Source organism: Streptopelia decaocto, assembly GCF_964273445.1.
Source record: "Streptopelia decaocto genome assembly, chromosome: 3".
In the NCBI taxonomy this organism is placed as follows: domain Eukaryota; kingdom Metazoa; phylum Chordata; class Aves; order Columbiformes; family Columbidae; genus Streptopelia; species Streptopelia decaocto.
This window is the reverse complement of record NC_138656.1, coordinates 4,579,932-4,600,557: the sequence shown is the minus strand read 5'-3', so window position 1 is coordinate 4,600,557 and position 20,626 is coordinate 4,579,932. Positions and strand designations below refer to the sequence as shown.

At 40.8% G+C, this 20,626-nt stretch overlaps 1 protein-coding gene across 2 annotated transcripts in view; it reads right to left on the bottom strand.

Annotated features, from left to right (window-relative positions):
- Positions 1-20,626, bottom strand: part of PLCB1 (phospholipase C beta 1) — a 361,445-nt gene that overhangs the window by 261,012 nt on the left and 79,807 nt on the right. For both annotated transcript variants that reach the window (XM_082050060.1, XM_082050061.1), the window contains exon 3: positions 4,367-4,435. In XM_082050060.1, the coding sequence (XP_081906186.1) occupies positions 4,367-4,435 (69 nt within the window). The remainder of the gene's footprint in view (positions 1-4,366; positions 4,436-20,626) is intronic.

The window sequence follows — 20,626 nt, the reverse complement described above, 5'->3', positions numbered from 1 at the left end:
CTTCTCTTCACTGCTCATTGCATTATTTTATTTGCTAAACTTTCCAAGGGAAAATATGTCTCTTTGTTGGTTTGCTCATCCCAACAAAGCTTGAGAGTGTGCTAGCAGGTAATGGGAAAATAAAAGGAAATGAATAATTGCTTCGTTGCAACTAATGACTTTTCACATTCCTTCAGCGTTTCAAAACAGAACCAAGGTGAGCCCTGAGCATCGTGACACTGCAGCCTCGCGGATGGCAGCGGCAGCTCTGAGCCCCGAAAGCTGAAAGGAAAGACACGCGTGCTTCCAAAGGGCCGTGCAGAATTTATGGGCACTCATGTCTTCTGAAGGAAAAGAATGAACTGCATATTAATCTCCTGTTCTCAAAATTTCTCTTGCTCCCTTCCTAAATGGTTCTAATGCTTACTAAGAAGGCAAAGACCTGATAATCATCTTATAATTCCCTCACTTCTGCATAAATTCCATTGTATTTTTAATTCAGGCACTTCTTCCTAACATACACAATTAATAAGTCTTTTCTTTTCCTCTTAGAGGATATTACTTTCATTTTTCTTCTCATTTAGAGATCTGCTGCTGTGCCCTGTGCTGCCTGAGATTTGCCCTTATTCCAAAGAATGAGCCTCTGCACATATATTGCATTGAGATGGAAAACTCTATTATCATTTCTGAAAATAGCAGCTGAAAACAGAAGGACTCAGCCTTGACAGAATGTAGAAAATGAAGACGATGATGAAGCTCCGCAGTAACCCAGTGGTCATTTGAGTATACTACTTGCTGATTTGGGGTCAGAGGACAATCTTTTCATCCCCCAAGCATCAAGTGTTTTGGCACCCACTAAAGATCTCCCTTCCACATCACTAGAAACTCAAGTACTTATAAAAGACGCACAAGTTTTTTTCAGATGCCTAAACACTCTGACAAACCTAACTTTTAATCTTTATGCCCCACTTTGCTGTCAAACCATTCTGACTCGCCGCAGAAGACCCACAGGCTTTACCTAACCCCCTAAATCCACGTATTTCCTTTGGCTGCTCTGAGGCATGCAAAATAGGATGGAAACTTGTGTGAAACTCCTGAATTTTTCTAGTCTTCCCAACCTTGAGCAGTTTAGTTGGTAGAAACGCTGGACACTGCCGAGGATGAAAACCAGACCTCCTGCATGACAAATGCAGAAAGAAAAAGCTCTGAGCTTATGAACAGTGTACAGTAGCATAAGTGAATTCATGCATCCCAATTTTGGAATTTACTGTTACCCTCTTTTACACACTCTACTGCCTGGGGAGTAACGTAAAACAAAACACAAGTGTGCCTAATACTACCTTACTCCAGAGCACAGACTATGTCCACTTAGCCAAAGCATTGCAGATGACAATCCATAGATTGGACTTAATCACTGGAGCAAAAAGTTAACACATTTTCAACAAATTTAAGGACACCGTGAAATAGGATAAGCCAAAAAGAGTATAATGCCTTCTAAATAAAAACAAGCATTCGGCTGCTTATCCTTCATTGATGAAAACCTCTCCAGAATGAAAAAGTGCTTTTTTTCTTATGATAATGACCAGAAGATCCAACAACAAACACGTAAGAACAGTCAGGAAATGTATATATCTGGACTTAGGTAAAAATACTGTGAAAAGCAAATGTGAATCAACAAGGCTGAAAGAGAACTGACACTACCTGACACTAACTGTTCCTCCGTCTTTTTCAGAAATGAAGGATGCCGATGGCTGTACAGAAGGTACATGCAGCGTGAGAACAGGCTCTGTTTCTAGCCATCAAAATGTCCAAGTGCTTGGCAGATTACTTAAGCTACCAAAGAAACGTCCCTGCTGGTGGATGTGGCAGCATATGGGGAAGATGTGTTCATTCCAGATGGTCACAGGGAAAAGAGTGGGTTTTGGTAACTCTGACTGCTTACGGTCCTCTAAAAATCATTGCTTGCTCATGGTGTTCTGTAGCAGCACACCTAACAGGTTTGGGTAGCTTACTATGGGTGTTATTAATCACACTGAAATGTAATTTACTATAAAAATAAAAATAAAAATGAATTCTATTTTTTAAATTCAATAGAAAAGTCAAGGCTTATTAAAGATGGCACTTATTTCTAGCCAAAAGTAGCACTAGATCAGAAATACACTAAATGAGGTTTAAAGATTCCCATTAACTTCTTTTTAATGACAACCCCACAGATGAAATGCACCCTTAGAATTCTGAAAATAGATTAAAAAATTTGCATAAACTGGCAGAAGTCCCTAATGCAGTATAAAAATTGTCCAAGATTATGGGCAGAGGGAGGTGTGGAGGTAATGCAGAAAAAGCACCCTAAATCTCTTGTTTTACAGTGAAAGGTGCATCAATGCCAAACAGCACATTGTCCTTTCCATCTGCCAACGCTACTACAGGAAGCAAGTTCTCAAGTCAATGATGATGCCACCAGATCATTAGAGATTAACTTCTGGGAGAGCTAATAAACCTGTGTTAAGTGGAATCACGGCAGTAAGAAGTATTTGCGGCTGACGAAGCTCATCTCTGTTCCATGTCTGCAGTTTACAGCATAGGCTGTGGCATCTACAGACCAAGAGGCTCTGCAGGTCCCAGCCAACCACACCAGAGCTATCCTGCTGGGTACAGCTCAGACCCATCATCACCATGAGCATCACACTTTTACCATGCAACCAGCAGACTGTGAATGACTTCTGCGTATGCTACATGTGGGATGTTTGCTTTCCCGCACAGGAACTACCCCTAACCATAGGTCAGGATTTATGTTCACCTGAGTGCAAGGCTTGCTCCTACCTGGAAGCACAGGTGTGGAAAAGAGCCTCCAAAAAGCTGGGAATTTTGGCAAGTATCATGCAAATGTGGTACTAGAAACCTCCATGCAATCACAAGCTGCTACCGCTTGACTTAGAGCCAAGCCCTCCTGCTGCTGGATGGGTTTCAGATCTCGTGTGGATGTGACACAAACAGGGCTGCTGTAACGCTCGCTCACCTGCAGTCAGCACTCCTTTGCACGGCCCCGCAACGTGGATCAAAGCAAAACCCACACGACTGACCCCAAAATGAGCCTTTTGTTTCACATCGTTTGCAAGATCCCATCAACAGCCAACCCAGGTGCTGTTTTCCTTCTGCCCACACACAAATCAATGGCAAAAAAGCAAACTCATTCACACAGGTGGTGCATTTCACCTCCCTAAAAGTCAAGATTGTCTTATACCTTTCATTTAGTGCCACTGCTGTCAAATTGTAACATGTTGTAACAAAAACAGCCTTTATGTAACCTAATAAATAAAAGCCACGGAGGCAATAGCTATGCATAAATTTTAGCTAAAAACATTTTGTTAGAAGAACATGAATGTCCTCTGAAAAGCGGGTAGCATTTTAAAATAATGTTCTAGCCATTGTTAATACTTTATTGCTATTCATCATAGAACCATTAATCACGGTGAACTCATTTGGTATTAATGTGGATGTCATAAAGTACTTCTGTTGCATTTCAATTATAACCCAGCCTTTAAAATGCTGCCAGCACTACATGGAAAGCTTTGAAAACCAAATTTGAATAGTTTGTTCAGAGATAACCACGATCACATTCTGGCATGGAGAAACAACCTTTTCCATTCCTAACGCCCATTCCCAAGGGGCAGAGGAGCCCGAGGAACCAGCCCTTTTCCTCCCCCAAGATGAGGGGAGGACAAATATTCCTTTGGGCTGCTCCAATCCCACCGGTTCAACAGTGGCTAAGCAGCATCAGGCCATACGTTCAGGCCCCTAAGGAAATTCCCTTTTTTCCTATCACTTGTGTGATTCCCCAAGGCACTATTTTGCTGGGAGAGCTGAGTGCTTTAGGTTTTTCTGTGGTGTCCAAACAAAAACACCAGAGAGAACATATATCTACAACCTACTGTCTTTAGAAACAGCAAAGGAGTATGGAATACATCAGAGCAGACCTAAGGGAGCTGATATCCTCACCTCTCTGATGGCAGTTTAAAAAAACCCCTTTTTCTGGCCTCAAAAGGCACTGGAAGAGGAAAACAGGCAGCACAAAATGCAGCATGGACCTCAACAACTGTTAGCTCCTTGTTATCAGGGAAGCCAGGAGCTTGTGTAAATTTACCTTGAGAAACCAGAATTTTTGTTCCCTCGCTGCCAGCAGAGCTTCCAGCAGCATTTTACATACAGAATCAAATCACAACAGCTCAACAATTGTGACGCTTGTCATCAGAAATCATGATAAATGGAGAAAAGACAGAATAGTTCTTAATAGCTAAGGGAACTTTAAAAAAAATTCTTGCATATAATTGCCATTCTATTTTATCTAGGTCATTGATATAACATGTAAGCACACAGCAAAAATTCCTACCTTGGGAGCTCTGGCATGTTTTCCACATCTGGCATCTTTGACAAGGCTGATATCTAGCAGCTCAGTCTCCTAGAAGGAAAAATTGCAACACAGATTATTAATCCATTAGTCCAAAAGCCTGGCTGTGTTTGCAGTGCCCGCTTCCCACATCTGTCAGGGGTTTGCCTGTTTGCAATGACGCCTGTTCAAACCGAGAACAGAAGGAGTACTCTGTTACACTTGAGCCATTCTAATAGCAATAGTAAGACGTTAGAAACATAACTTGGTTTCCTTAAAAATGTGCACATTTACTATGATATGCAGAATATATAGATGTCATATGAATCAAGCTTATTTCTTGGATCACTAAATACCAGCTGCTGTGGTGCGGGTTTTTTTCTTTTTAATACAATTTTAGCTTTTTGATTATATTCACAGTGTGAAAAAGGTGATGTTACAAACAGAAACCCTGCCTCTGCAATCCAAAACCTACTTTGCTATTGCCAGAACATTTTGAAAAGTGCACATAAAACCCAACAAGTGTTATATCTACAATGATAACAGGTTCCAACAATTTTAGTGCCTACCGCTCAATAAAACCCATGTACTTTTGACAAGCATTTCATAATTCCTCCACAACTCTCGAGTTGTGGGTTATACAACACATACCATACTTGGAAGAAAACTGGCACATGATGACAGCTTCTGTTAGGCAAATTCCTCCCTTCCCCATGTGCACGTGTGATATAAAGAATCTCCTTTCCCTGATAACCTCTGGGCTCTCCACCCTACCTGGCAGCCCAGGAAGGATGGGTGCTGAGCTGAGCCCGTCACTGCCAGCCCAGTGGGTGCACCCAGCCCTCCGGGACGAGCGCGGGCTATTCGCCTCTCGCCAAACACACAGCAAATTATAACCCTGAGCCAAGATCATTTTCCCCGATCTCGCCCTGCATCAGGGCGTTTCTGGCTGTTGCCATGTTGAGTCTTTCTAGAACGCCTTAATATTTCTGGGCAGGGAGCGTTTGGAAGGAGGAAGGATGCTGGAGACGATTCCCAGCAGCGGCTCCCTCGCAAGCACACGCATCCAAGGGGCCTTGCGCGGGTTCTGCCAGGAGCGAGAACATCTGACCTGATGTAGCATCACTCGACAATCCTAAAGTACATCTTCATACCGTCTGCCTCAATTACACTAGCATTTGGATTAATAGTCCATGTTGGCATGGCTTGATTATATACTAAATACAGTTTAAAAGTACTTGAGCAGGAGAGTGACCACACGGCAATTAGAGCTACGCCAGTTCAGTGCATTTCAGCCTTCCAGTAATTACAAATGCTGTGCAGAGAATTTGAAATTTCTGTGCCAAAGCTACAACAATTTTTTTTCATTCCAAGGAGAAAAGAAAATAATCTTTTCTCATGAACATGTTCTTTTGCCACAAGTTACTTTGTATCCTTATTTCTTTTGCATTTTAAGAGACTCCTTTCTGTACAGTTCTTGCAGATCTTCTGTGTCTATTAAGACATAAGCTCTACCACCAGATTTGCATGTGACTGTATATTCATGACCTTCCCCTCTGTCCCACATATCAATCCCAATCCTGTTACAGTACCATGCAATTTGCATAAACATTTTTTGCCCTCTTTATCTAGGCTGTCTAGGGGAAAATTGGACTTCAGAGATCTTGATTTTTTTGCTCATACTTTCCTGAAACAGGACAAGGGGGGCAAAACTTGCAGGGATTCAGAAGAAATATCAGCAGGATTGTAAAAGGTGGTATTTTGTAACCCTCCTTAGGAAATCACCTCCACTACACCAATACACACGGACACAAGCACTGTTCCGACAGCACTGCAGCCTTTCAAAGGGATGGCTGATGGATGGGCAGAAAAGCTTGTCCACAGCTGTCCCTGTTCCAGCTCAGGAGCATCTGATGGTTTGTGAACCCAGCGTTCAGGTCCAGTTTGAAGCCAATCTGACTGCCAGAGCTGAACTATGTTGATACTTATCCTGTCAAACACGAGCACAACTGACGCCAGGAGTTACGGCAAAGCTCAATACTGAGTGCAGAAAAGCCCTTAATGAAGCAAACTCTGGGTAATCTCACTCTTCAACAAGACACCTGTGTAAGGAATATCTAAAAATTGCAGAAGACAGCAAGCACTGCTCTCCATTTCCTAACATGACTGGTCTCTCCATCTCCCAACTTGACTGGTCTCTTGGCCTGGATGGCGCCAGCTCTTCACCAAAGTGAAATGGCTGCGATGGTGAAATAGCAATGCTGATTTTTCCCAAGCACAGCTTTGTCTCTGGGTTTCACAATAACATTCCCACATTCACATCATTCCTCTCTCAGTGAAGTTTATGACTCGAGTCCCAGTGATGCTGCAGTAGTGGAAATATGCCTCCGCGTATTTTACTTCTGAAATCTAGTCCATGCCACATTCGCATCTCAAAATGCAGCACAATAGTCCTAGTGCTTGTGCAGCCTCTACAAATTATTAGCCAAATAAAACAGAATTGTTGCCCCTCTCTTTTCTTTTAAAGAAGCATTGGGAGAAGGGAATGCCTCTGGTACTCTCTCAAGTTGCTCTTGTGAAACATGACAGTGCCAACTACATCACATTACCACCTGCAATACATCAGCAGTGGAAGGCAAACTTGCTGCTTAAACACATTAAATATATACATTAAATATATATATATATATATATATAAAAAAATCAGAGAGAAAAGACCCAAAGAAGCACTATTAAATAGTTCTATGTGCAGGTAAAGTGTAATAGAATCACAGCGTGGCAGCAGGTGCACCTTTAAATAGAACAGGAAAATGGCCCACGGGAGGGTTTATCTTTGAGTTAACGCGGGTGGCCATTCAGATACCGGCACGGGTGAAATGAATGAAACAGGCAGCGCTACACTTGGGTTCATCACACTCAGAGCAAGAACTCAGGTGGGAAACAGGAGATTCACGACATAATTACAAGGGGAAAGGAGACCAGACAACACAGCACGAAAGGCAAGAAAATGAAAAGGAAACGTGGTCTTTGGGGTGAGAGGCCAGGGGTTATATTTGCCACAACAAATAACACCAGTGCCGCAAAGCAGTGTCCAGCCCACTGTGAAATGTTCTACAGAAGGTACAGGCACACACACAGCATGTCGTAAAAATAAGATTTTGCCAACTGAAAGGACTGACAAGCACTAAAAATAAAGGCTTTAACAGCAAACACATGAGAGAAATGAAAGCTGCTGAAGAAAAATGGATCTTAAACAATGATGCTGAACCACACACAGAGTGAATTTCAGAAGGTTTTTTTGTTGGATTGGTCTGGCATTTTAGCTTTAAAAAATAAAATAAAAAAGATAAACAATCATTTATTCACTTACACAAGTGCAACTAGACCTCCTGTAACTCGAACATAAAAAGACACTTCAAATGGAATAACACACATTAGAAAGAGACACAGAAAAGGAAAAGGCAACAACCAGCAGCCCCAAGGACAGTATAAGGAATCACCAAGATACTTGCAGAAAATGTGACAGCCTGAGGATCCAAGACCCAGCAAGGACAGTTTAAGAAGAACAGAGGAAGAGTTTTGTGGCGCTACTTTGACAAAACCAGCTGGCACAGCTGTAGGAAAGGTTGACCTGATGTAGAAAGCAGCTTTTATAATCCTATCCCTATAACCCTTTATATTCCCGTTTGACACAATCATTTAATTTGGGGGGGGATTCTCTCCTGGGTGGTAATTACAGAAGCCACAGGAAAACAAAATCCAAAGTCTCAGGCACCATCAGGTATCAGCAAGGAATGGTCCAGGTTCCATAAATACATTTTGTATGTATGTTCAGCTCAGCAGAAGCAATAGCCCGATAGATGCTTTAGCCTATGCTCTAAAGTAGACAAGAGCAGTATATAAATCCACACAAGTGCCTCTGCAGGCAGCATTCAGCAGGGCTGAGATAAATCAGAATTTGTAATGTGCCATTTCTTAGAAGTTCTTTGGTTCAAAAATACCAAACCTCCTGGAATTCTCTGACCCCTGGGCACTTGCTTTCATCTTTCAAGCAACTAATTAAGGGGGCAGGGAGCAACTTCCTCCCAAAGGAGAGGAAAGACAATTTCCTCTTCCCCTATTGCAAAATGTGGGCAGACTTTTGTAAAGGGAAAATACACTTAAGTACCAGACAGAATAATGCCCCATTTCCTGTGCAGCGAAACAGTCCAAACCCTCCTCTGTTTAATTCACCAGGAGTTTTGCTACTGACGCCCTCCGTGCAGGCCTGGAAAGTGCACTCTGTGCTGCCCGAGGCATGGACGCCGTAGCAACTGGAAAAAGAAAAAACACACACACACCAAAACCATCCAAACACCAGCACACCCCTGCAAGTCCAACTTTTCCCTCTTCAGAGACCTCCAGTCACTGCTGTTGGGACTTGTTAATCTTGCAATAGAGTAACATCTCTTAATGCAACCGATAGATCCCCCCAGTAATTGGTAATACAGAAATTCTGGAGAAGTGAATTATTAATCCTACTATGTTTGTTTTAAATTAGCAGGCACATTTATATAGGGCTAGATTGTGCAATCTTGCTTTTATGGGTGAGCACACACTCACTAAAGCAATAGATTGTGCAATCCTCAGTGCCTACTTGAGCACTTATAATTAGGGCCTTCTGAATTTAATATAGTAACACCAATTTATACCAGCTGAGGATCTGGCTCACTCCTATTTTAAACTGCCCAAAATGATGCCAAGTGAATCACAGTGTCTTGGGAACTCGGTCGTGACGTAACCCCAGCTACAGAGCAGGATTCCTTCTGGATCCCACTGGAGAGCTCTGCTCAAGGGCCATGGGCGGCACGGCGGGCTGAGAGCGGGATCAATGTCCTCCAAAACTTCACAAAAACTATGTCAAGGAGACACAGCAAAGCGGGTGTGCGTTACAACAGCTGCATGAGTTAGTGGGTCCAGATATCTCACCACTTTACTCACAACCCTAACAAAATTCATTCGAGTCTGCCCAGAGTACTCCCTGGGGCTGAGCAGTTGTGTATTGCTCTGACCCACGTTGTTCAAGCTCCATTTCCACATCCCGTCTGGTCAGATGTTCTTTTTTCCCCATTGTATGAAACCTGGCAACTGTGAAGCACAGTTCTCAGAGTCACATTGCTATAGCCTTTGCCATTTAGGGATATGGTCTAATTAAACTCTGAAAACCCACCTTCCACTTAGCTTTAAATCTATTCCTTCTAGTTTCAAATGCAAAGAAGAAACTGTGTGCCTGAAAGCTTATCTAACTCTTCCCAATATTACCAGTCGATCTAATGGGAGACACAACACTCAGCCTTCAAAGTTTGTCTGACATAGTGTTAGTAAAATAAACTTTGCAAAACTAAGCCAGTTTTGTAAACAAGCACCATTGAGTGCTACTGGATGGTAACATCTGGTGAGAGTTCTCAAAGGGAAATGGCCATTTTGCTGAAATAAACTTCAAACAGAGACTTAAACATCTTCTATTGGGAATAGTTAATCATAATGAAATGTTTCTTTAATGGAGAAAGACTCCGTTTTATCATTTTCTGAACATGAAAGTATTGAATACTTCCTGAAGCAAAAAGTTTATGCAGTTCTGGGTTCCTTTTATTTTTAATCTGTATTTTAGAAGTGGTATTTAAAATAAAGCTACGAGTGACTTCCTTACAACATGTTGGAAAGAAAACACTAAGATCAACATTTTAATCTGATCAGGAACAATTACAAGTTATGCTGAAGAAATATCTGGTCCTATAGATTCAGAATAGATACATACGCAAAGTGAGCAATTTAAAACCATTTACAGAATACACGTCATTTAGATTTCATAGATTTTGACAGTGTAGTGATAAATCCACCACACTCAGATTAAGTCCAGAACATTTAGTGTTAATTTAGAAAGGGTGCTTTCACAGCTGGGGGATGTCATACAGAATCCCCCTGTTAAAAACATATCTATTTTTTTCCCATTATCATTAAAAATAAATAGAATGAAACACAGTGATTTGTCTCCTCATCCCAAAGGAAAACTGTGGAGGACTGGTGTAGTTGATTTAACAGAAACATGCATCGGTGGCTACAAGAAAAAACAGTAAGGCTGACAATGACATTAATGGGAGCTGAGCGAAGGTAGCGCTGTGTTTCCCTGTTAGAGAATTCAGAAGCTGCATCCCACTGGAGAGAGCCAGTCCCTGAAGAAACTGTCTCCATGTATCCTCCTGGCAGCTCACAATTCAATTATCAGGCATCAAAATCACAGGCTGTGTCAATAAGAGAGCAGCACAGCTGTACGTACACCCTGAAGTCAATGGTAAAACTCTCTCTGACGATAGCAAAGTCTTTTCCTGCATAAAGTTGTTCTTCACAAGTTTTATTACCTTCTCACCTACTCTTTTTACCAAGCCTTTGAAGGTTATTAGATTAATGCTGTAGCGTGCCAACCTGCCCAAAGCAAGCAGACCTCTTCTAGCTGCTTGTAGGTGATGCTCCTCTCACAGAGATGATGAAGAAGCAACCACAAGGCACTCAAATAACAGAATAAATACTCAGGTTAGACTGAGCACATATTTCTAGATTAGCTTCCCCAAGGGTTATTAAATCTTTATGTTCAAATCTGGTTAAAGCAACTCCTGAATTCTCTGCCTTCTGAACATCTATTACAAAATGCAAAGCCCGAGATAAATCCTCCACCTTGGCACCCGAAATTAAAAACAAAGCGAGAGACACTGAGGGGCAAGAGACAAAAACACTTTGCTGCCTCTACTACTTCATTCAAAATCACTTATTTTCAAGCTCTTCCATTCTGGCCAATAAACGCTGGCAAAATGGAAACTTTTTCAAAAATCACTTGAAGAAAATGATTTGTTACCACCCAAAATGAATTATCTGCAAATTTGAACCTGAGCTAAGCTTTATTGGGTGGTCATTAACTGTTCTTAACTCAAAAATGGTTGGAGGACCTCAGCACCGCTGAGGCAAGAACTAGTATTTATGATTGCACACAACTGCTCTGGGAATAAGCTCCAAATACCTTGCAAGGTTTCTTTGCTTGCAGGTTCTTCTTGAAGTGCCGAGTTACACGACATCCTTAGTGAATGGCCCTTATAGCAAGCACTCCTATAGAAGATCAAGCCACGGACTGAAAAGTTGTTGCCATCTTAATAACACCAAGTCTCTCAGTGTATCCCTGGAGATATAGGAACAGCAACATTTTCTAGTACAGGGAAAATAGTCTGCAGTCCATATGAAGCACTGGCCTCTTAGGAAAAAAAAAATGAGAAGAAATTTTCATGCTAAGTACCCTTTTAATAATGAAAGTAAAACAAGTCTCCTGCATCTAAGCATATAGTTCTTTGCTGCTTCATTAAGGAAAATTTCATTTACTTGGATTTACAGATGGTATGGCTAAGCAATCTAGAAACTGGCGCATAGACTTCACAGTATAAGTCTTCATGCAAAGAAATAGTCGGGAAGCAGAAGATCATGCAGAGGTAAAGATTTGTTCCCTGCCTTCATCACCGCAAGCTGAGTGAAGGTCACGCCAAAGAGTCAAGAGTATTATGATCAGCAATCATTTGAGATTTTAAAAGTAATGCCCTGAAAAGGCAGAAAATTTCTGTAACAACAGACAAAAGTACTCTCCTCCCTCTTCAGCCATGTCCAAAACTACAGTTCTAGTCCAAAGTCACCAGTGCATGATCAGGTATAAGGTCCGTTTGGTATATAAAAACTACTCCTTTGTTAGTCAGAGTATCGGTATATAATCCACAAAAACAAGCCACAACCCTCAATCTTGCAGCCTAAATACACAAGACGATCAGCAGATGAAAGGAGAAATGGGTATGCGAAGTAAACTCCTAGCAGGACAGAAGAAAACAGTGGCAAAGCTGAAAACTACCTCCGTATCTTAGTCCCATACTTATTAGCTGCATCCCACTGTGCTACCCTGCAATGGGAAATCCTGCACCAACAGGAGCTTATCTCTCAAGTTCAGCAGCTCGAAACTCCAGGTTCCTCATCCAGACAACTTGGTTCTCCTACAGCTGCCAGTGGGAGTCGCATGGACAAAAGCACCTTGGATGTACTGGTTGGAATTGGATTGATTCTGCTAAAATTGCTCCCAGGGAGCAATCCCACACGCACAACTGGGTAACAACAGGAGGATAAGGAGAACTGATGAGATGTGGCCATATTCAAAAGAGAAAGAGCTGGGGGAGGACCTTCTTCAAAAGAAAATACAAAGCATATTGTAGGCAGCCTTCATAATGGTACTTGACTGATTTATATTCACATAACTGAGAACAATCTGGCAATTTTTAGCTTTCGCATCACAAGGAAAAGTACAGTGAATTGAAGTTTTAAGTAGCGGATTAAAAAAAGCAGTATTTCTATTAAGAAACTTCTCTTTTCATATCAAAAGTCATAATCATGTGTTATTATGATGATTAAACGGCTTCCCAGAAAGGGCCATATCATATTTTGGGGGTGATGTTTTTGTGCCACTCATTATTTCTCTCTGACCGGGGATCACAGACTACATAGATCAGTATTGTGGTTTTTTCTTCGGAAGCGAGTAAAGTGTGTTCTTTTCAGCAGAGTACCCAAAATAGTGAAGAGCTGAAGCAGAGACTTTCATCTCAGGCGGAAGAGCCGCTGTCCCACTCCTGCCCACTGCCCCACATCCCTCTGCCACCTGAGGCTGCAGCTCGTCCTCCGCCAAACCTGCCCACAAACACACATTTTTCCAAGACTGAACAAGATCAAGTCCTTTGAACTTCTTTAAAAGTCCCTTTCGACTCAGGCAGAACATCAACACATTTACGGCTTTGAATTTGTGTTTTTAGAAGAGCCCAGAGCTTTTGGTTGCTTTGTATTAAAACAAGAAAAACTTTCCATACATGTAAATAGAGCAAAACTGGGAGATTAGGGAAGTGGATTTGCTCTCCTTCCTACATAGCAGAAAGAGTTGTAAGTTTAGGGCTCGACATAGCAATACATGCCCTACTTACACGCCTGTGACTGCCGTGCAGGGATAAGGTAAAAGGATAATCAGCTGAAAACTGTAGAGAAGCACAATGTATATTCCTGCCAGCTCCTCCAGCTAAGGCCCTGGCATGTGTTACTTAACTGGAAAATCCACAGTTCAGGCACAGTTCCAACTGGAGAATCCAGCTATAACATTGATGCTTTAAGCACTAAAGACAATAGATGAAAACTCACAAATTGACCTTTGTAACTAAAGGCACTTCATGTTTCTAGAGTCCAAGGTTTGGTTTCTAGGAAGTATTTAAAGCTGAAACTGCACTAAAAGATGTACTGTCAAGGTTTCTCCCCTAGACAAAAAAAATCTCTTGGGATCAGTTATTTTGCCAGCATAGTTGTTATTACAGGGTGAAGATTTCTCACTGAGGTTTTGAATAAATCATCCTGGCTTTACATCTAATCCATAGCAGACCTGGAGACTGAAGAAAACCTCTAACATCTACATTTTAGAAAATGGGAAGAAGGGCAAATGACCCCAGCAGCTGTAGGCACATTAGTCTGACAGGCAAAGCTTTAGATGCGATGATGAAAGGAATATAATAATGTGAAGGTAAAACAACAAAAAAATAAGAGACCGCATGAGCTTGCCAGCCAGATCATATCTAACTAACCTGAGATTTTCCTTCTTGGCACAGGAAGCTTGGAAGAGCTTCTCTGCCTGAATTTTGATTAATTATGTGAGCCAGAATTGATACAACATCATGCAAAAATCTGGTCACCAGTACGCAGCTGAATTTAACTTAAAGGAGGTATGGAGAGGGTTTCAAAAGCAACTGCAGAACTGGGAGTATGATTTTATTAGAGGAGACTAGAAGAGCCTGGCTTGCACAGAACAGAAAAAGGAAGGCTAGGAGGGGTAGGATTATTGCCTATAAATACATGCATTGTATAATCAGTTGAGAGGAACAGGAGCCATTCAATCTAGAAAGAAATAAGAATTGAGCTATATAGATTCTAATAAGTATGGGCAAAATTAGGACTGTTTTTCTTTAGATGTTGAAAGCAAAAATCCCTTTTAAAATTGAGTTTGACATGTTTCTGAATATGAAAATAATACATGCACTAAACAACACCCAAAAACATAGAATACACACAGAAAATCTTTTCCGATAATACAGATCTAAGGGAATCATATTTATTTACAGTTAAATCCTTAACTTCCTCCCTTTGCTACTTACCTTGTAAATATAAGTGAGTTTAGGACATAGTTATTTGTTCAGTATTTATTAAGGAATTAATTAGAGGGGAGTAAGAATTTCTCACTAATTTACTTTATACGAGCTGTAATCATTATTATTTTTGCATGCTCCCAGGGTTTATGGATAAGTGCATCTCAAAAATCAAAGCAAAAGAAAGAGAATCCCCAGCTCAGAATCAGTGGGTGAATCTCCGAAGGTTTAATTTACATTCATCTACTATTAATATGAATGCATAATATCCTTCATTATTATTTTATAAATCTCTAGCTAGATCTGGGAAATTATTTTTATTAAGGTATTTGCATGTGCACGCCTCAAATTCTTCTAATCTTGGCAACTGCATTTGAAATTAGAATCTACACTGAAGGAGGAAATACGGGTCATTCTGCAAACACACCAGAGCTGAAGTCAATGACAACTTGTTGGAAGACCCCGAGCTCTTGCCAAGCCACGTTTCCCAAAATATTTTGCCCTATGCCACACTCAAGCCTCAATTATCAGCTGCTCTGTCCCGCAGGAGCCAGCTGCTCCAAGCACCAAAGGCACACACACAAAACATAACCAAGTCATCATTCAGTAAATCACTTGGTGACAGATAGATGTGTGATTAGGTCGTCTTATCTTTAATTAAACTGAAGAATGCATTTTTCTTAATAGGGACTCCAGCCTACACGTCAAGGGTGCTAATATTTGGTTGTGTTCAGCATTACACTCGGTCATGCTGTAACACACTCGTAATTTTGCATTTGGTTCACTACCTCAATCTAACAGTTTGAGGGCTGTTATAAGGGGTTTTCCTTTTGCTGTGACTTGTCTCTACTTATTGACAGCACACACACACACAAGACATTTTTCTCTCCTATCAGGGCACTCTTTGCTCTTTCCTGTTTATTTTTTGTTCCAGTATGTGGAGTTAAATGCAAAGCAGCCAACCCAAGGTTAACGCTGTTATCTAATGATGTGTCCTTATTTAGCAGTTCGTTTTACTGCAATCTTCTGCTCTCTCCCCCACAAATGTTCTCAGTTCTGTTCTCTGGAGCATAATTATTCTAAGTACCTTTCCCCCAGCAGCAGCATGTTAATACTTCTTGGCTTTTCAAAAGGAGGTTTGTCTTCTTGAAGGTGACCGAAACACAGCTTCAAGAAAGTATCAAAGGGCTCAATCCTCACAACAGGAGATTTGGACCCACGGACTGTGTGGATCTGTGCGACTGATACACCCAAAGTTAGAGAGATGTACAGCACAACACCGCAATCTCTGCTTTTTTGAAACACCTCCGTGGGCACAAGCAAACTGCAGGACATTTAACACCCAGGAGCACTGAATATTTCATATTATCAGAAAAACTGTATCACTGCATGCGATTTGTCCACTGCTCTTCATTGGATGTCAGCCCTTCATTTCTTTAAAAAACATTAACCATTGAGCATGAAATAATCACGCTGGGTGACTGCCTGGGCTGGGTTGGTTGTTTTTATTCTTCAAAGTAGCAGCCAAGGTGATTTTACCAATTTCCTCAAGTGAAGCTGCAGTTTCTGAAATAAGGCTTGTCTCTCCAAAGGAGATGAATGTAAGCCAAAACAGCTTGGAAAATATGTTTTATGCCTGCTCAAAAAATACCAATTACTTCTTGTCTGTGGGAAGATCTAATGCCTTCCTGCTTGAAATACCTCTGGATTTTAACAGCCAAACAAGTCATCTCTTTCTACCAGACCTCTGAAAAACAGCCAAGTTTAAACAAACTACAACACCAGAAAGTCTCAGTTTCCACATAAGAAATATAAAAAACCTGTGGGGAATATATGTTCGTATTATTCTCAAAATGTACAAGGAAACTAAAAGTTTATTCTAGTATTCCCTAAGTGGTTGACTTTGCAGCCAAAGTAACCTCTTAACAAGTGTCTCATTTCTTTCTAAATGAAATTGCATGTGTAATAAAATTATTGTTAAGAATCAGGAGTAAGAATTAGTGTGTCTTTCAAGGCAGGCGAGACAATTTCCAGAATAACACAAAAAGTGCTGCTAATGGGTAAAAGCATGCTAGTTAGAAGAAGAAATTTTTAAAAAGCCTGGCAGACTTAGAAAATGGATGCTTTTGCAGTAATTACGTGGATGGAGAAACAGCTATTTTTGTCGACATCTTCAAAGAAACTTTTAAAGCTATGGAAAGTAAACAGAGGGAAATCAGCAAGAACAGTGGTGGGGTTGTTTTCCAGAAAAATGGTAATTTGAAAAGCAACAATGAAAGCAGATAAATCTAGTTAGGAGAACAAAGAGAATGCCGTTTGGGTGGAGGTTGGGGTTAGTGAAATCACCTATGGGATTTTAATTCATGCACACATCAGATGGGGCATTTCGCTGGGGAGATGTTAACTGGAGCTTGGTCACCCTTGAGGTTCCCTCCCACAACACATGGCCAGGCTGGCGTTAAGTCAGGACAGGAGGGACGATGACACTAGATACTCAAAATGAGCCTGGCTGACAGCTGAGCCCACTGGAAGACACATGGCAGGGGAGAGAGCAAAGCAACTTGTTAGAAAGTCATATTTATATTGTTTGTGGTCAACTCTTGCAGCTTTATGATGACAATTGTGATATTTTGGGTTATATCTGGTGATTTTTTAAAATTATTATTTGTAAGTCCAAGCTCCTGTACAGGAATTACAAGATTAAACGTGGAGTGTGACGTGTAGGAGGACATACAAGAATTTAGGCACGTATCTCCTGGCTTTTATGTGTGTTCAATGAAAAATATTTTATCCAATTAAACCAGACTCTCGGGTTCTCATGATCTTTCCCCAGGTACTGATGAGCAAACTCTGGTCCATCCAGGCCACATTTCACCACGTTCCCTTGGTTTCTGCAGGGCGTTTTAAGATGAAACCATCAGCGGCAAATGCACAAAGCTTCTCACAAAAGGGTCAAGGGTGACCGCAGTGAACATGTTTTACTTAATAACACGCAAACATTAAATGCACATAAACCTTGATGCAATCGTTGGGTATGTGAAACAGCTGCTTTCCAGTAACCCTGGTCGTGGCCTCACTGGACCAGATCTGGAGGTATTAGTCAATACAGCTAACAGAATCCAAGTCTATGCTGCCACAAAGAGCTTTTCCCATTATGTATGAAGTGCTAAGTAATCTTATTTATTTCCTCAAGGCAATGACTAATGACACAGAATTTTGTTCAACTCTATGTTTCACTGCAGAGCTTCTGCAGAGCAATTAGCCAGCACAAAGCCAAACTTTAAAAAGACATTTTGGCAGTGACTCCTTGATGGCACCAGCTGATACGCCCTAAATCCCAAATTTAAAAACTTCCTAACATAAACACGGCTCTTACTGTCTTCTGATATTGTTCCCATGCGTGAAGAGTTTTAAGAACTTTGCTATAAATGTAGCAATTGTCTTAAAAATAAACAAACAAAAACCAGAGGGACTTGTGATCCTCTTTCTTTCACATCTACAAGTATTCCTGTTATAGAACTTGCCTCTTCTGCAACAAAGAAAATCCCCAATGCAGATACATGATGATGTAAAACTTTATCCTTCTTTTCCGATCTGGATTATATCTCCAGGATCTTTCAAACCTGACCCTAAACAGTATTCTGTGTATCTTGGACAAAGATGTAATGGAATGTCAGTTTCCTTTCCTAAAGCAAATACAATTTTCCTTTCTCTGAAACACCTGGTTTACCTGTCAGTCCAGACCAGAATTTACCTTTTCCATCCAGAAAGTCCTCTTAAATTCTAACGGTGTTTATCTGTTCTTTAAAATAAGTTTTTATTCAGGTTAGTAGAGGCTTAATCTCTCTCAGTGGCCTCAGTCTTTTAAAGGGGATTATTTACCACCTCAGTTAAAGAAGACGAGAATAACACAGCCAATTAAAAAAAGATGAAGGAACCGGGCTTTTCAATTAAACTTGAAATTACCCTCAAACTACATTTGCAACTATCCTTATGGATAAACAAACCTTAGCCAATTATTGCAGCAGCAAAACAAATTAAGATACAGTATGAAACCAGATTAAACATGAGATTAATTTCTTGAACAAGTACGTGCCCAAGACAGCAGAACCCTTTAGCAGGTTGTTTTTACACAATCCAGCGAACCCTTGTCATTACAGCCCTAAAGGAGGAATAGAGATCACCAGATGTTGTGAAAGCTCAAATGTTTAAATCCAGAGTGCTTTTAGCCCCAGTAGGAATGGTATTTTATTTCTTTTTCATTATTTTGAATAATTTTTGTTCTGTGTTTAACAAACTAATTTGTGCTTCAGAAAGATCCTATCAATATTTGAGCAGCATGTCTAACCTTCACCAAATAAATCAACCCATCCAGACTTTTATTGCCCCGGATATAGTAGCTACATTTGATCATCTCATAAATTATTGCTCACCTCCTATTCTCAGAAGATTTTGAATGATCCATTATGAAGCAAAAGCCTAAATAATGCAACACTATTTTTTCCATTGATGCCATATAGTTTTCCCCCCTCCAAAATTCAGAGTTAAATAAAACCACAGGCTGGCCATACCGACTGCATTCATTTCAGAAACATTGGAGGCGTTTCTTTGTTTTTCCTAAACTCGGCATATAGGGATAGGAATCCAGATGTCACCTTTTCCCCCAGCAATGAGGACAGACGCTAAGAGTATTTCTCAACATCCTCTACTGCCAGAGCACTTTTGTTTCTGAAGAGGTTTCTTGCTCAGACTCAATGCCAGGCAGTAGGAAGGAGCAGGAACAACTCGCTTCCTGAATGGATTTAAAAGGGAAACTCTGGAAATAGCTAGAGAATTACCATTTACTTTGGCTACATAAAACCTCCTCGAGCTTCCCTGGAATAATGAAATCCTCCCCAGGACTGTCTTAGCACGTTCCTGCATTTGGCAGCTGCTGCAAAAAGGGTTTTGCTTCAGGAGCAGATGCAGCGATTCCTCCCGCGCTGTCCCATATAAAACATCAACACGTGCCCTGTACACGAGCGGCACACACACGGCACGTATTACGGGCTGTACATTTTGAGTGCTTGCACTATGCTCCTCAGTTCATTGCTGCTGGGACTCACCACCACTTCCCAAACCTCTGGACAAATTCAGAGGTTGTAAAAGAAACACAGCCCAGCTCATGCCTTGCTCTGCTTACAAATCCGGGAACCAATCATGCATCTGGTAATAAAATGGATCCTATGGGCCTGCAAAATCATCACTTCTCCTGTTGTGTGCATATGTAGCAAGTCCCTGTTTCTCTTATCTTCTGACGCCAAAATTAGATTGTTTCCAGAATGCTAAAGGTTACACAAACAGGAAAACAAAGAAAGAACCTTGTTTCCAATACCTGGTAGGAAGCTGGATTTATTTCTAAGAATTATGGTAGTAAATGCCCCTCACCACAGGCCTTCATACATCTGCATTTACAGCTCCCTGAGCACAAAGAGATGGAAAAAAATCTGATGTGAATTTATTATGTAATTTCTATGGCTTTTATGGAAGACATTTTAACAGTTGTCTACTATGCACACAGGTTAACATATGCCTCATATATTATGAAGGTCATATCCCACCCAATGTAAATCTCAAAGTTCAGCATGCCCCAAATTAAATTCTGTAATGGCTTCTAAAGACGACAATACAATCTGTAATGTCAATACCATACTGTAGTCCATGGCTATAATTTGTTAGGTCAATAATTCACCACAGTCTACTAAACTTAGGACTGGCTTCCTCAAGAGCGCTAAAATAAATGTTTAAAGTTTCCCAATAGCATATTTATAGTCATCTATAATTAGCTCTGCAGCATCGCAGAAATACATCACAGAAATTATATATATAAATCAGATCATGATCTCCATTTCACAGTTATTCTCTGAGGACTGGCATAAACAATTGCAAAACCTTCTCTAGATCGTGACAGCCTTAATCCACACCCCAATCTGTACAGTCAGTGAGACATCTCAGTGTTGTGTTCTCCTTTGACTACATCAAGAGTTTGAGC